This window comes from Harmonia axyridis, chromosome 4 (genome assembly GCF_914767665.1).
Source record: "Harmonia axyridis chromosome 4, icHarAxyr1.1, whole genome shotgun sequence".
Lineage (NCBI taxonomy): Eukaryota > Metazoa > Arthropoda > Insecta > Coleoptera > Coccinellidae > Harmonia > Harmonia axyridis.
The window spans coordinates 20531987-20548260 of NC_059504.1; the positions used below are offsets into that span (position 1 = coordinate 20531987).

The following is a 16274-nucleotide window of genomic DNA, read 5'->3' on the forward strand; positions in this document are numbered from 1 at the left end:
ATGTAACAACTTGTAGTTTGTTACATTTTTAGATTAATTAAAATGAGCTGTTTCCAAACATGTTTGGTACTTGTGGTCTAGCAGAAGGAATATGAAAGCAATTATTTCTTATTTTCACACATTTTTAATAATCTAAAAATGTAACAAACAACGGGGTGTTAATTTAACTAATGAAGAATGTTACGGGTTACTTTATGAGCCCACATAAAACTATTGTATTTTTGGTCCATTCTGTATCAATTGGAATCAACATGTGATACATTTTTGGAATCAGCTCAGCTAGAGTAATCGGAAAATTGAGACAAAATGGGGGTGTTCCATTTGAAACAAATGACGGTGACGTCATTACTCGAAAGTAATTCACCCTGTATATTAGATTATCATTTTAAAATACGGTAAATTGAAATCAAAAATCGAAGTGTTTCAGGATTATTTCTTAAAATGGTCTGTTTAGCTAAAAATGAATTTGTTCCATATTTTACGGAGCCAGTGTAGGTACACTAATTCTATTTTATCATATTCCTGAAATTGAATATTTTGAACGACAGCTGACATTCATCAACTGTGTGATTGAAAATTTCACCCAACATGTTAATGGTAGATAAATAAGATATTAATTGATTGACGACAATAAAGAGATTTTAATTGAATGCATTATCTGCGATGTCGTAGACCTCCTATTTTATATTAACAGCGTTGCCGACTTTATAACAGAATGACAAGGACGATGAAAAGAGACCTAGGGTTAAAACTTCTGGGAAACGAAACGGATAGCGTCATCTCCCAGCATCCCAAAATCGTTGCTTGGGCTGCGCGCGCTTGAAATAAACCATGTTCAGTTCATCGATCGAATGAAATTCCCCACCACCGTGCAAGAATTGTGTTCCCATCTCTCTCTCACTCTTCTCTTCAACGGAATTGGCTTCTCTTTCTATTCCCTACACATTTTTCTTTCATTGTGGCTGGGTGTTTTCGTTCGTTGCTTCAGTAAAATATAGTAAGCGGGGTTGCCGTATAGTTGAACAATTTTATTGAAGGCGTTGTTATTAATCAAATTATCCTTGAAATCTACTACATGGTGGTTTAGTGTCTGTGCATATTGAATTTTTCACAAGTTATCTTGTTTTTTTATGTGAACAGTTCTTGAATTCAGTCAAGCTGTGGGGAGCAGGAGCATTTTTCTTACCCCCTCAGGGGATGTACTATCCGGTAAGAATATCTTAATTATTAATTTCCACGTTACTATTCAAACGAATAATGTTACTTAAATCAGACTATATTACTCCGTAGTGCCTAGGTCGAATTCATTCTCGAATTGTATCTAAAACCTCCCTTACTTCAAAACACTCTGTGATATCTTACCTGGCAAGACCATTTAAACATGGGGGTAGAAGATGAAGTATGTTAGTGTTCAAAAAAAGAACATAGGAATTAATTCTTACGAGATCTTTGAATGTCATGGTCTCTCCTTCATTCCAGTAGTTCAGACATTCTTATCTCAGATTATCTTGGGTAGTTTCTATTCTTCTTTCGAAGACAATGTCTGAGGTATCCAAGAAGATTCCATTCAATTTTTCAATAGAGGATTTGCCTTTGTTTATAGATTGTTTTGATTTTTTTATTGGACGAGGTCAATTCATTTATAGATTTATGCTGCTTTGCCGATATAAATTTTTCGGATATCTTGATTGAAGTTTTATTTATACATATATCTATCAGTTTATTTAGAAGTTAAATACCTATTTTGAAATTTTGTGATTGCTTGGTTGATTGCTATTCTGATTGAACATTGATTGACTGACCCTCTTGTTGGTTTAGTTTGAAATTTGATGGTGAATTTTGAAATGAACTTAAACTGAACCTATATCAAAGATAACAAATAGGTACACCCGATTTTTGAAATTACCAGATGAGATTTTAATAATTTCGGTAGCAAATATAGTAATTTGATCAAATGGTTGTTGAATTTAGTAGGAATAAAATTTGCAACATTTCTGGGATTAATTATTTTGGTTACTTGTCAACTAGAAGTTATTCCAACGTCCGTTGATTAGTTTAATTAGGTTTTTTTATTTTGATATGGACGCATGCTCATTAGTTCTCAATAAAAAAATCATCTAAAAACGAGTACCTATCCCTTATTTACTTGAATGAAAGAAGCTTCAAATGATTCTTTGTTTTGTGTCAGAATTTATCGATAAATATTATTTGAGGGTACAAAAAAATCAAAAGGATTTCAATTTAATTATGTCTTTGGTGTATTTTTCTGGAATAACAATGAAAAAACCTTCCATTTTTGAAGATGTGGTGTGATAAATATGTGAAAAATAACTATTTAATCATTGGCGCCAGTTGAAATCTTTATTTATTCTTCCATAAAAGTAAAATCAATAATGAAGAACAATTATTTATTCAATATCAACTTACCAATCAAGGTGATATAAAATAGGAATGCAAATACAAATTTGTAGGTTAAATAACTGTCACTTTCGTTTTCGTCAACAGCGCATTGTTTTCATGTATCAATTTCTGTATGAAAGCATTTGGAATTTTGGTTCGCAATATTTCTTTTCTTTAGGTAATCGAAATGTTTTCAATAATAAACCATTTCAATCCATCTTTGTTAGAAATTTTCTAAACTACTCTGAAATAAAAATCTAGTAAACTTGACATTAGAGGAAATGCGTATTTGTATGACTCATATGCCTAGGTAGGTATGATGATAATTTTTGCAATATTTTGTCTTGCCCATAAAAGTTTTGAGATTTCTAAAATTATTTTATTTCTGACCTGTTAAGATTCGAACCCCTCATTGTGGTCTAAGATTTTTCCTCACTCTGTGAATTAGAAATGATAAATATTTTGAAAAATTCACTCTACTTTATTACTATCTATTTTGAGGCTATTTGGACTGATGATAACATCTGAGCCGATTGCGAACCTGATAACGTCTGTTGTTCGAAGTTGTTAAGCTTTGCAATGGACAAAATCTGCTCAATGGTTAATATTGTTTTTCTCAATAATTCCGAAATAATGAAATGTGGATTCCACAAAACTTTTTGAAGATTATATGGCTAGAAGCATACAAAAGTATTCCTATAAAGGAATGTACAGTAGAAAATAAAAGAAGATTGAAATTTTATCGGATGAAATAAAGACCACAGAGTTTTGAGAACCCGCTTCAAGTAAAAAGAAAATGAGATTTGGGTGGGGTAGATGTACTGCTGATCAGCTGCGCGTGAAAACTACTGCTCCCTTCGGTGTTTCATATGTTATTATTGCAAATTCCTTTTTGGCGATCTTCAATCAATATTCAGGTGCAGCGTTCTTTATTAATGTGAAGAAAATTCTGAATGATTTCCTCCTGCTGGTTATGTTACGCATATTTATGATTTAATCCATGATTCATGTCATGAAACCTTCTATATAAGTCCCTTCCTGTTATTTTCTATTCATCCTACCGTGAAGACGTGCTTTGGATTAATATCCTATTCCCAATGTTTGAATATCTTTCTCGAACCTGTGATTAGTAGAGGTGTGATAAGATTAAGCTTGGTTTGGCAAGAGGATGTGGAAAATGTGTGAAATTTCAGTTTTGGATATGTTGGTGGTCTGAAATATTTGGGGAATTTGTACTGTTTTCTGTCTTTAGATCCCCATTGACATTTAAGATTGTCCCATACTAAATAAAAAGATTGCAAATTTTATATTAAGGTTTATTATTTCCTCTTTCAATGAAAAATATTTTGACACGCGACGAAAAATAAATAATCGATATAAAAAAAATCCGCCAGTGGCGGGATTAGAACCCGGGGTCATATATTCCGAAATCCGAAGGCAAATTTCAAAAATTCATTTCTCCCGAACCATAAGTGCTAGGACTTTGGGGTAAACAATATTGTATTTAGTATATCATCTTAGCAGTATAATATATTTTCAATGTCATGATGTTTGTATTGTTAATTATGGATTTTTTGCTTCACAAAAGCATGGATCCTGTTCTCGAGCTATAAAGATTCTGTGAAAATTTCGGAGGGTGCTGAAATTTCATCTTTGTACGATTCCATAGGTTTATTACTGAAAATAGGGAACCAACAATTCAACTTTTTTCGGAAAAACTCATATTAATGGAAATATTCGGTTAGTTCTATGTGGGGCAACTTTTAAATCGAAAAGTGAGATTCAATGTTACTCATTGTATATTTGTAAGAAATTGTCAGAAACATTATAATTTCGACACATCCGTTCGTTATCAGAACTTATTGGAAACAAAACGTGATGAAATATTTGTAAATGAAGACCATTCATTCGCAAAGTGATTGAAGAATTTGCGATGAACCAATATCTATTAGATTAATATCTTCATTTTCATCCAAGGCTCTTCTCGGATACCTACTATTATTGAGGTTTGTGTTTGGATCATACAATCATCTCTAATTGTATTTCATCCCACATGTGGTCTCTAGTTCAGTGGAGCAATATTTCGTTTTCATTGATTTTTTTTTTAATTTTCAGTGATATCGTGCCTTTATAAGATTTTCATTTTATTAGTGTGAAATGCATTTCTTGAGCATCAATTCTACTTTGAAATGGAAGAAGAAAACGGTATTCTCAAAAAGCAGTAAACGAGGCAGTAAAGCATCTGAATATTTAATGGATTCGGTCCTTACTTGGCGGAAATTCATTATAAATAAAATAAAACGAAGTAATTTCCACTATGTTATTTAATTGTTTGCAACAATTGTTTCGCCACACTGTGGCTTCATCAGGCTACATTTCTGAACTGATTCAGTTCAGAAATGTAGCCTGATGAAGCCACAGTGTGGCGAAACAATTGTTGCAAACAATTAAATAACATAGTGGAAATTACTTCGTTTTATTTTATTCATCTGAATATTGTACCAAATTTCCTACATATTGTATGAAATTACAATTTCAAATCATAATTCGAAGTAATTTTCTTTGAGTTGAGATTTAATATCAGTTTTTTAGTATCGACATTTAAGAGCAAAAAATTTGTATGAAATTTTGTATTGCAAATGGTATTGTGTTTGTTGAACCATTGAAATGTTTCATATTTTATCGAAAAAGTTCAGATTTTTTGATATATTGTGGATGTTGCATTACGATAAAGAATTGATCAAAAACCACTTACCTATCGACAATATGATTCCATCCGACCTTTTCCTCTTATCAAAAATCAAAACATTTACTCCAAGAAGTTTTATAAGATAAGAATGTTTTGATGATGTATTGTGAAAGCGATACTGACACTAAGTTCTGGGTCTGGCGCACAAATGGCACCATCTGTGTTGTACCTTTTTTTTTCTCGTTTGGTAAAAACAAGTTGTATTGATAGAACTCCGATTTCAATGGTGAAAAATTGTGTGCAAGGAAAGCAATGGCTTGATCAGTGTTCAGTTCAGACTCTGCTGACTTTAAACGTGGTCCAAGAACCACCGACGATGCTGAACGTTCTAGACACCGAATTCGGCATTTGTGTCAGGAAAAATAAGAAAAATTGCTTGAATTGAAGAGATCAGAAGGCAGTGTAGTGTAGACACTATTTTGCGTGAACATTTGTCCATCAGAGAGCTTTACTCGAAATGGGTGCCGCGCTTGCTCATCTCTGCCAGGGTTGCCGGATCTAGGGATTTTTCGATGCACAAAGGGATAAAGTGATTTTGTTCCAAAAGCTAGGGATAAATTTGGCGAACGAATACAAATCCTTCTACATAAATAATATTGAAAAGCCAGAGAAGTTTTGGAGTATATGTTCCATTCTTGAAAGTGACTATGTTGATCCATAAAGTCGAATTTTTGAATAAAACAATGTTTTTACTGATAAGGCTCGGAACTTATTGATTGAAATGTTGAAATTAAAACTATTCCGTTTTGACATGGTATTAGAAAACCCAAAAAATATTGGTAGGTACTTTTCTCCTGGGAGTAGTTTAATTATTGCATGTACGATTTGAAAACTTTCACAATGTTTGTTAATCGAATGAGAAAATTCATATCTGGATCGTAGTATGTAAATCTATTTATATACACATTCATATGTTCTCACAACATATGCTATATCCTGGGCTGAGATCAAATGTAAAATATTCTTCCACCATATGTTAACCACTATCGCTTTTGTTCTCTTTCTATAGGGATTTGGGGTGTTATAATTTTACCCGAATGTCTGTGTTAGAACCGTAAAATTGTCTTCAACAAAAGATGAAGAATATCAGGTCAAATTTAAGCTTTAAATGAAACACGAAAAACAAAGCTCTTTTGAAAAAAATTAAATAATTGTTGAATAATTAATGTAATAATAATTACATGATATTATTAATTTGTTATAATTGTACTGTTACACTTTGTCAGAAAGATATAGGTACTGAAATGAAACAAATCAAGAAGAAAATACTATAGAACAATTTTGAATTCTCCATAAATAAATTGATAAAAGCTATTTAGATCTAATTACACACAAAGAAAAACATTTGTCATAGCAGACAGATCAAAAAGAAGGACGTAGAAACTTTTTATTGTTCGTAGTGAAGGAACATTTTGGAAGATAATCCAACACGTTATTTAATTATTCCTGCGCCTGGAGCACAGATGGCATTTTTTTCCTACAAATAAAATTTGCGCTGTAGGAATAAATTCATTTATTTGTACGTGAAAAATTCGGCCCTACGTTAATCAGATTTGGTTTATTTCGTTAGGTTATCCATAGGATGGAAGTTGAAGCTAATGTGTTTTAAATTGTAATGCAGTTGTCAGTAATGAATATCATTATTGAATTTTCTGTTCGACCTCTCTGAATAACATGGCACAATTTAGTTTACAAACACGATACATCCTGTTTAAAATATGAAGTGGAGATGATGATGGTATGTGACGATAGAAGCGATGCAGACACCCTTTTGAACCGCTGAGTTGCAGTGTTGGACTTTCAATTTAAGCTTAATATATAAAATTCTCGATTTGTTGAAGGAGAAAAAATTTCATCTTTCCTGAAATTTCCACAGCTTACGTTTTGAAATATTAAGAATCTGAAAATTAATAAAAAAAATCTTCTCTGTCCTATGAAGCTTTTTTCAGAAACTTTTTTCATATATCTATATATTTTTCAAAGATTTTTTAGGTTACTCCAATAGAGTGTCTTTATATTTTCTCGATTTATTGTAATTTTTATAATATATTATTTTTTTAACGAATAAACTAGTTCGGCTTTGTTGGAAGAGAATATTTGTTTTTTTATATTCTGTTTGAATGTTTTACACATAGTGTAAATGTTGCGATAACCCCTAAAATTATGGCATCTATCTATAGGGAACACTTCATGAATTTCAGTATTTCTTAATGAGTTCAAGAGATGGAGAATATACAGGATGATCTATTCGAAATAACAAAAATCATTATTATTTCGAAAAATGGACTAGTTTGACAACAATGTAAATACCACCTTAATATCGGCCATATTCAAGATTGTTGCACATCAAAATTTATAAAAATCGTTCAATCCTTTGCCGAGATAAATAAGGCGTTCATACTTGAAAAAGAGCCACGTAGTACCGGAATACCTGTATGTAATCCATTCAGGAATGATTGACATCGAATTAAGCCTTGAAAGTCTAGTCGCGGTTTTATTTCTGCTTACAAAATATCAATGAAATTTGCTTTGGTTTTATATCATAGTCATGAAAAATTTAAATATAACCTAGAAATGTATTTTATGATTTTTTAAATATGTTTCTTCTGTCAATGACATTTTCAATAGCAACTTGAACTTCGCAAATCAAAATATTACTGAATGAGCCATTACCAAATTTTCCTTAGCTACCCGTGATGTCAATAATTCCAGACTGTGCTAGCAAAATCTTATCCCGATTGGATTTGTGATCACGGACATATTGGGCAATTCATTTCCAATATTCTTGCATTTGCTATGGTTCTTCTGTCATAATCTTGAAATTTTGCCGGAGCTTGAAATTGTTATTTAATAGCAATATCCAGAACCTAAACTGCGTTTTTCTTGAATTTTCCATGGTTCTGGTTAAGCTTTCGACTTGAAATTTTACAAGAGACTCAAAATTGTCATCCAATCGCAAATTTTCATTTCTATCGAATCTGTTGTTTTGAAACTCCAAGTCGGATTTTGCCCATTATCGAACTCTACATGAAATTCTTGTTGCAGCATTGACAAATGTTGGCAATTCATAAAGAATGATTTACGATTTACTATATTCACTAATCTTTAGAATCCTCTTTTGTCAATTATGATAAATAACGATTAGGTTTGACTCACTGATCCGCGATAAGAATCAAATTTGCCCATCCGTACGTTTGAGTTCTAAATGAGCAGTTAGGTTCGTTAATGAGCAAAACATGCTCATCTGAGTTATAACGGTGCGGAAAGCTCTGGTGTTTTCGAGTCTACCAAATGTAAATAAATCCAGGGCCGCCAACAAGACCGGCATACCGGACATTTTGCTGGGGCCCTAAATTATAAAGACTTAGTCATGTAATAAAAAGAGACATACTTTTGGACACAAAACTGTTTTTCAGTAAAATTACCACTTGCTGTAGTAAAATTGGTAGTAAATTTTATTTTGACGGGGCGTCAAAATGTCTGCCCTGGAGGAAGCTTTGTATTAACTTCTGGGATAAAAGTTTTGCTAATTTTCACTCGCAAAATGCATTTCAGACTATACTAACGAAATATGGCTTCCTGTCGATCTTTAGGTCTAATGAATATACGCTGCTCCAAAACTTACCTATAAACGTTAAAAATTATTAAAGTAACATTCCTCCCCTCAATAACAATAATGGAATGTTCCCTTTCGGTCAATCGAATGGAAGCACAGAAGTGTAGAAGCGCAGATCCATTTCCGATTTATTATAGTGGGTTATTATAACTCACGCTGTTTGTTAATAGATACTATTAATTGCTCAAAAGCGGTTGAATAATGAATATATAATTCCATAAGAGTAGATAATAGTACATTAATTCATAAGGATTTCACTTTTCATGGCTCACAATCTCAGAGTAATAAACATATATAGAGGGAGCATATGTCATTTTCAGTAAGCAAATTTTGTCCCCAACAGGAACTATCAAATTTGACAAGAAGCGCGCGGAAATGAAAACATATCAGTGATAAGATATTTCATTCAATTCGCAAGTATCTCCTCAAAGAACGCACTTTTTATGCCCCATAGTGAATCAACATATCATATCAACTCAAAATATATTGAAATAATTACCTAAATATATCAGAAATCCAGGAAACAAACTCCAAGCGCGCCAAACGTCATGAAACAACCGATGACACTTGGAGAGCAAAAGTTGCCAAACCTTGGATTTCAGCAGGTAGATATAGAAAGTAATAAATATTCTGCTTACCATATATTCGACAATTAGGAAAAATATCGGATTCCAAATATTCAAATTTGTATATTTAATTGGGAATCACTCAAATAAATATATTTCATTCAATATAATATATGCACATTCATAATGATATAGTAAAATTGTGGATTTGAAAATACATATATCACAATCCGACAACGTAATCTAACCATGTTGGGGACACGTGAATATTTCGCATACTTCCTCTATCTATGTTTATCACTCTATGCTCGCAATGAATTAATTTTGACAGACGTCAAGTATAATAGTTGCAGTGCTGCCAACCCTACCTAAATTTAGGTAGATCTACCTAAATTCGAACTAATCTACCTATCTACCTTTTTTGAGCTCGATCTACCTTAATTCAGCTCCGCGCGAACTTCACGGTTTTAGATCAACGACAAACCGTTTTACCAGTAACGTGACTATGAAAAAAATCTATTCCTTATTAACGCTGTCACATCTTAATTTTTACGCACGCCATTGGATACGAAGATCTCAGGAGATCAGCGGCGGAGTTTTAGAAACATACAGATGCAAAGAAAGGACCGAAATGGGTAATAAACTAATAAATAACGATGGCTGCGCCTCAATACGCACTTGCTTGATAGAAAAATAGCCATAGTAAATATGGTTGCATGTACGTAGGAAAAATAGATAGGTTCGTATTGCTCGCAGATTAATTGAATCGATCCTTATGCTTAAAAAAAAACAGAATAAAATAAGATCGTCGAAAGGAATGAGATGAGACCCTCTGAATACATCGAAGGCTGCCGTCGGGAAGCAATAAAAGACCCTTTTGGGTGTTAAAATAATAAAAGTTTTTGGACAACAAGTTTTCTTGCAAATTATCCACATCTGTTGAAATGAAATATTTGAAAGACTATTTATTCTTTCCTGTTCAAGTAGTAAAGAGAACAACTTTCTTCAAAGCAGGCTGTTTTAGTAGAATTGCTGAATCGGGATATTGCGTTTTTGACGAAACAGAAAAGGTGTCGTTTTGTATAGGTGAGTTTTTTGCTGAATTTATCGAAAATATGAGTGCCAGGAATAGTGGAGGCGAAGGAACAAGTCGTGGTCCATTACCGAAGAAAAGAAAGTATTACCAGACCTATAAGAGTGATTGGAAAAAATTATCATTATTTTATATATATTTAAATTTTAATTTTAAATTATTACATAAATATATTTCTTTGTTTTTCAATTTATTTTTATTATGTGAATTCTTATATTTTTTTATTAATTCATCAATATTTATCATTAATAAAGTATAATTCTAAGGACTCAGTTCTTTAAAAACTCCTAAAAAAAAGGAAAAAATAATCTACCTAAATTTGGCAACATCTACCCAAATTTCGAACCTCTATCTACCTTTATTTGAGCTCAGTGGGTTGGCAGCACTGAATAGTTGACAGTTATCATTGCTAGGCAACACTTCCCTCCGGCGAACGGAGTAATTCATCTTGACATAGCAACACTTTTCTCTCTGAAGGAGGGGAAGTAGATGATCTTGTCACTCAAAATATGAAGTTGTTATTGTACGTTTGAAAAATTATTGTTTTACAAGACCGAAAATAAAGTACTGGAAGGGCTAATTTCTTAGTAGCAAATGACGAACAGGTGCCACACCCATTAGCAGAGTATTTTTTATCAAATGAATGGAATATTTAGGTGCCTAAATTATCAAATTGCGCGGGATTGACATCACAGTATGCATAATGACCAAACACTGCGCTAAATGATACGACCTTTCGTATCCGTATTATAACAATATATTAATGAGGGCAATTCATTACAGGAAACAGGTTCCTCACTGTCAATACCCAATGAAATAAACTTAATACCGGGTTTACAAGTGATACAATTTAAAATAGTTGTGATAGCATCACTGTGCATTATTTTTTGACATATCTCACGTCATTTATGTTTAGTAGTCTATGACATCTAATCATGGAAAGATACACGCTATGATTATGTTCAGAATTTGTTGATTTTTTTTAATTAAAACCAGTGCTCAATTGTGAATAGTGAGAGAACATTATTCAGTTAATTGAATTACTATTAGTCTCATTGTTAGCGAGTTTAAGAGTGAATTTTCTTTACACGATACAAGAGTACCAGCACCAAGTACTGAGCCTCTTTCAAATTTGTCTACAATAGATGAATAAAGAGTCGATTAACTGAATAATATATCCCATGAATTCTTCTCAAATGTCTCTCAGTATTCACATTAATATTTAAGGACAAGCCATGAAATTCTTGATAGCATTTTTTTGTGCTTTGCATTCAATGTCAATTATGTTATGTTATGTACAAATATATTTTTAATTCAACTTTTCAAAGCACCGATTTCAATGAAACAATTTGACAATTTCTAAACTAGAAGCGTTTATATTTCCATAATCAAATGGCCTAACCTACTACACTACAAATAACATAATAATAATGTTTATTCGAAAAAATGACATAAGATTTCTCAAAAAATTATACACAGTTTTACCAGATAGCCATTTTGACTTGTATCATTCCTATTGGAAAATCCTTTATTATCTACTTGTAGTATAGGTTTTTCCAATATGAGGTTTCATCTAGGTAGCTGTCACTTTTGAAGTTGTCATCTTTTGACATTTGATAAGTGAAATCTACGCCATTACTAAATGGACCCTTCAACAACGCATTGAATTTTCCCACAAAATAGTGAAAATTTTGTCACAGTTCCCAGAATAAAGCCGACCGGAATGGTGAAAGTGGTGGAAAAATTTGAATTATGGGTATTAGGCATTCGACAAACGACATTACACCGTATTTTGCATAAATACTAAGGCCTTGACGTTTATCTTCAACAAGACTGCGCTACGTGCCACACAAGCAACAAAACAATCGCATTGTGCCAACAAAATTTTCCATAGTTAGTGACATACATACATCCATTGATTTGTTTCGAAATGTATTTGTTTTTTCTTCTACATCAAAATTAAACTCTTTATATTTCTTGGAACGAATACATCCAAATAAAATAGCTGAACTCTAATTATCATTTGTCTATATTTAACGGTTGTTCTGCCTCTTTCCAATGAATGATAAAACTGATTCTGATTCATCTGAAACTAACCTACTTCTCCGCCCGGTGTTAACGTGAATTCTAATTACACGCTTCAACAATAATATGTATGTAATTACTTTTCGCGATCCTTTACCGGTACAATGATAATGAAGCGTAGGTTCGTTAAATGCGCCAAATCTACCCATGATACGCAAAATGTGGATTATTCGTCCAAAAAAGTATCGTCTTCGAAGGCTGTTATAATACGTCATTTAATAAGTTCTGGGCGTGGCGCATATATAGCACCCCAGTCTTTTTGATTCTTGATTAATTTCAAAATAAAAAGCTTGAATATAACAATAACTATAAACCAAGGGCGTAGAAATGGGGGGTTACTGGAGGTAATTACCCCTCCCCCAAAGATTTCCAAAATATAAAATTGTAGAATTTTCGCAAAAACGAAAAACGAAAATTTTCCATAAAATGAACCAATAATCATTTTACTTTTCCTCGAAATCCACACGGCAGTAAAAAATCGGACCCTTTTACGGTTTATGAGTTTATGTCCGAGGTTTATTACTTTCCTCTATCTATCAGCTTTGTCGAAGTCGCCTCTTATTTGCCATCTGTGATTTTTGCATTCGTCATCGGTATACGCTTACCGGTTGTTTTCAGGTTTTTGTATCATTCTCCTTACAAAACTTCAATACTGCAGTTATCAAAGAACTGAACTGAGTATTTCGCATAAAAAAAATTGTCTGGGATGTGTTGTAACATTTATTGTGTTTCATTCAAATTGCAATTCATTTGTGAATACATCACTTTTGAATTGACTATATCAACACAGTGTTCCTCAATTGGAGGTAAAAATGAAAGATTTCTCGGATGATTTAAAAAAAAAGTCCCCAAACACTTTGTTTTTGATTAAGTTATTTTCTCATAGAACCTTCTCTTCAGAAGATATTCAATTTGAATTGGCCATAGATCTTCCACTTTTGAGGTTTTCATCGTGTAATATGCTAATTTTGAATGCAAATTCCTCAGGGTGATATTTTTTCTGGAAGGGTGTCTCATTCTTTCCTTCAGAACTATTTTTTTTTGTTTAGAAAAAATTTAGAAAAATGTAAAAAGAAACCCTAGTCCAGTAATACACTTTTGGTTTGTTATAGTTTTATCGTATCTGCTCTCGATTTCGACAAAAAATTTTCAAACAGTTCTAGTAATCCTCAGGAAAATCCAAATCATTATAACGATCCAGCTAATAAGCTGTAATGAATGAATTAATTATAAGTTTTGGTACTTTCTTACCCACTCTGTAGCGAAGATTAATAAAGATATGATAAACTGATTTAAGCATCACTAAAAAGTACGACACCCTGTAATCTCGAAAACAAAGCGTTTGCAGGCTTATATTCATGGGACTTTTTATTCTTAAAATTATCCACGGTATCTCTCATTTTCCTCCGTAACTCTAATTTAGGAACATCCAGTATAAGGTATGAACAACCAACTTGGTAAAAAAAAAATTATTTCGAGTAATATGGTTAAAACTTCGTTATCAAACTCCTTTTTCTCACATTACAGATATGAGTTAACGTTGTCGTCAAAAAAATTTTTTTTTTATTGAAATGGGATTGAATTTTTTTACTTGACCTTTTAATTTTGAAAATAATGAAACAATTCGATTCAAGTGTTATGTGGGCAATCTGTATATTCAAAACAGAGTACTGCTTCACTAATTTATATCGACTAGTTTTAGTAGGTACATATAAGTATTGCATATTATTGAACTAAGATAAAAGTCTCGAGATATTATAATGTATTTTTCCACAGTTAATGATATTCAAAGAAAAGATTGAACAAACATTTGCTGGGGTTTCTCGAATAATAGCTTCATTATCGAGATCGTCTAAATTCTGATTATAATACATAGTGTCATTCAGAACGATATGGCATCGGAGTAGATTCCAATATTATCAATGACCTCTTCGATACATTACTGATCAGAATGTTAATATCGATCGTCATTAATTATGGAAAATGTCCTATTGATAACGACGGCAACATTGAATAATTATTTTTGTCTGGCATATTATTTATGAAGACACTGTTTCAATTGAAAGTTCATGGGAGCCAATTATATATAAAGTTGAATAATAGAATGGTCATTGTTCTAACTCTGATTGAACTGATTCTTGCATCGAAGAAAATCATAAATATTAGTTGAGGATTCTGAAGATTTTTCGATAAAACAATCAAAATTCATAACCAGTATGAAGCCATTTATTTCGCCAGTGGCGTCGGTAGGCATACTATATCTTTATTTTAGTTCAACAACTTTGGCGTCGGATAGAACCATTTTTTTCATGAAAAAAAGTTCATTTAAATATTAATCCTAACAAGCTTCGATTTCGAGATACAGGGTTTTAAAGTTTGAAAAAAAAAACCTTTTTTCTAGTTATAATTATTATTACATTCATTGTTTTAACTTCCAGATACTGAAGTCTAGATAATGTAATGTTTGAATCAAATAAGTATCAACTGCCAAAATTATCTAGTGGTGCAGATATAAGGGTGTGATGATCCTTTTCCTATTAAAAATCTACACCACTGTCTATTTTTCGAGAAAATTATTTCATTTATGAAATCAACAGAGTTTCACTAAAAATAATGGTCTCTTGAATTTTTTTTATAGAATGTACCGTTTTTGAGATAACCTAAAACGAAGCAAACGCTATCCACAAGAATCTACAAAATTCATTTTTTGAAATTTTCCCATTAGTGATAAATGAAAGTATAAAAATTAGCGTAGTTTATTATATCGATTTTACATGGCATTTAATTGAACATTTCAGTTAGAACATTCACCAGACACTCAAAAAATAAAAGAATATTCACGAAATTTTTTTATTGTTAGTTTCTGGTAAATGTTTATACTGAAATGTTCAATTCAAAATACCATCTAAAAACGATATTATAAATTACGCCAATTTTTGTACTTTCATTTATCACTAATGGGAAACTTTCAAAAAATAAATTTTGTAGATTCTTGTGAATAGCGTTTGCTTCGTTTTAAGTTATCTCGAAAACGGTACATTCTATGAAAAAAATTCAAGACACCCTTTTTGTTTTCTTGTGAAACTCTATTGATTGTAGATGGACTTGTAAAGGTTCTGTCTGAAGTTAAAGCAAACTAGTTTTCGTAATGACATCGATAAAATAGATCAGAAAATGTAGTTTGAATTTTTTTGGTATATCACACTTAGTGTTTTTCGTATTCCACCAAAAATTTTCTCTTCTGTGGTGAGTAGTCCTTAGGATGCGAAATCATTTTCGTCAGAACTTCACGTATCATTATCCACTTTGAAGTTAACTGGAGGAATAGATTTAATCGAAAAATATTCAACCTCTCCCATTTTCTCGATGACCGTAGAATTCTCGGTGTTTGATTAAATTTTCCTCAACGGCTCTTTAAAACTCCCCAAACCGGTTATGAAGATAAGCACAACTCCCGTGCAATGAAAGTGACCAAATCGATACATAGTATTTCATATGACGATCAACTAGCAACCTGTAAATTCCCTGCTGACCCTGCTTCCTAATGAATTTCTGATAATTTGAAAAACTCTCTAATATTAGAAATATTCAGGATTATTTTAGTGAGTTCGAACATACTTTATCCCAATAAAAATGAAAAATCAGTTACACAACGAACTAAACCCGAGTAGAAATCTTTATTTCATTGAACTACGTACCGCACTGGTCAATGCGAATCATTAGGAAGATAATAAAGAAGTGGCTACAGCTGTAGCCAATTAAAGT

The 16274-nt window shown here is 32.2% G+C and overlaps 1 protein-coding gene across 4 annotated transcripts in view; it reads left to right on the forward strand.

Annotated features, from left to right (window-relative positions):
• Window positions 1-938: 938 nt before the first annotated feature.
• LOC123678241 (RNA binding protein fox-1 homolog 2) overlaps window positions 939-16274 on the forward strand; it is a 51599-nt gene continuing 36263 nt past the window's right edge. The window contains exon 1 of one of the 4 annotated variants that reach the window (XM_045615149.1): window positions 939-1209. In XM_045615149.1, the coding sequence (XP_045471105.1) occupies window positions 1198-1209 (12 nt within the window). In that variant the 5' untranslated portion in view covers window positions 939-1197. The remainder of the gene's footprint in view (window positions 1210-16274) is intronic. The other 3 variants (XM_045615151.1, XM_045615150.1, XM_045615148.1) reach the window with 3 other exon arrangements.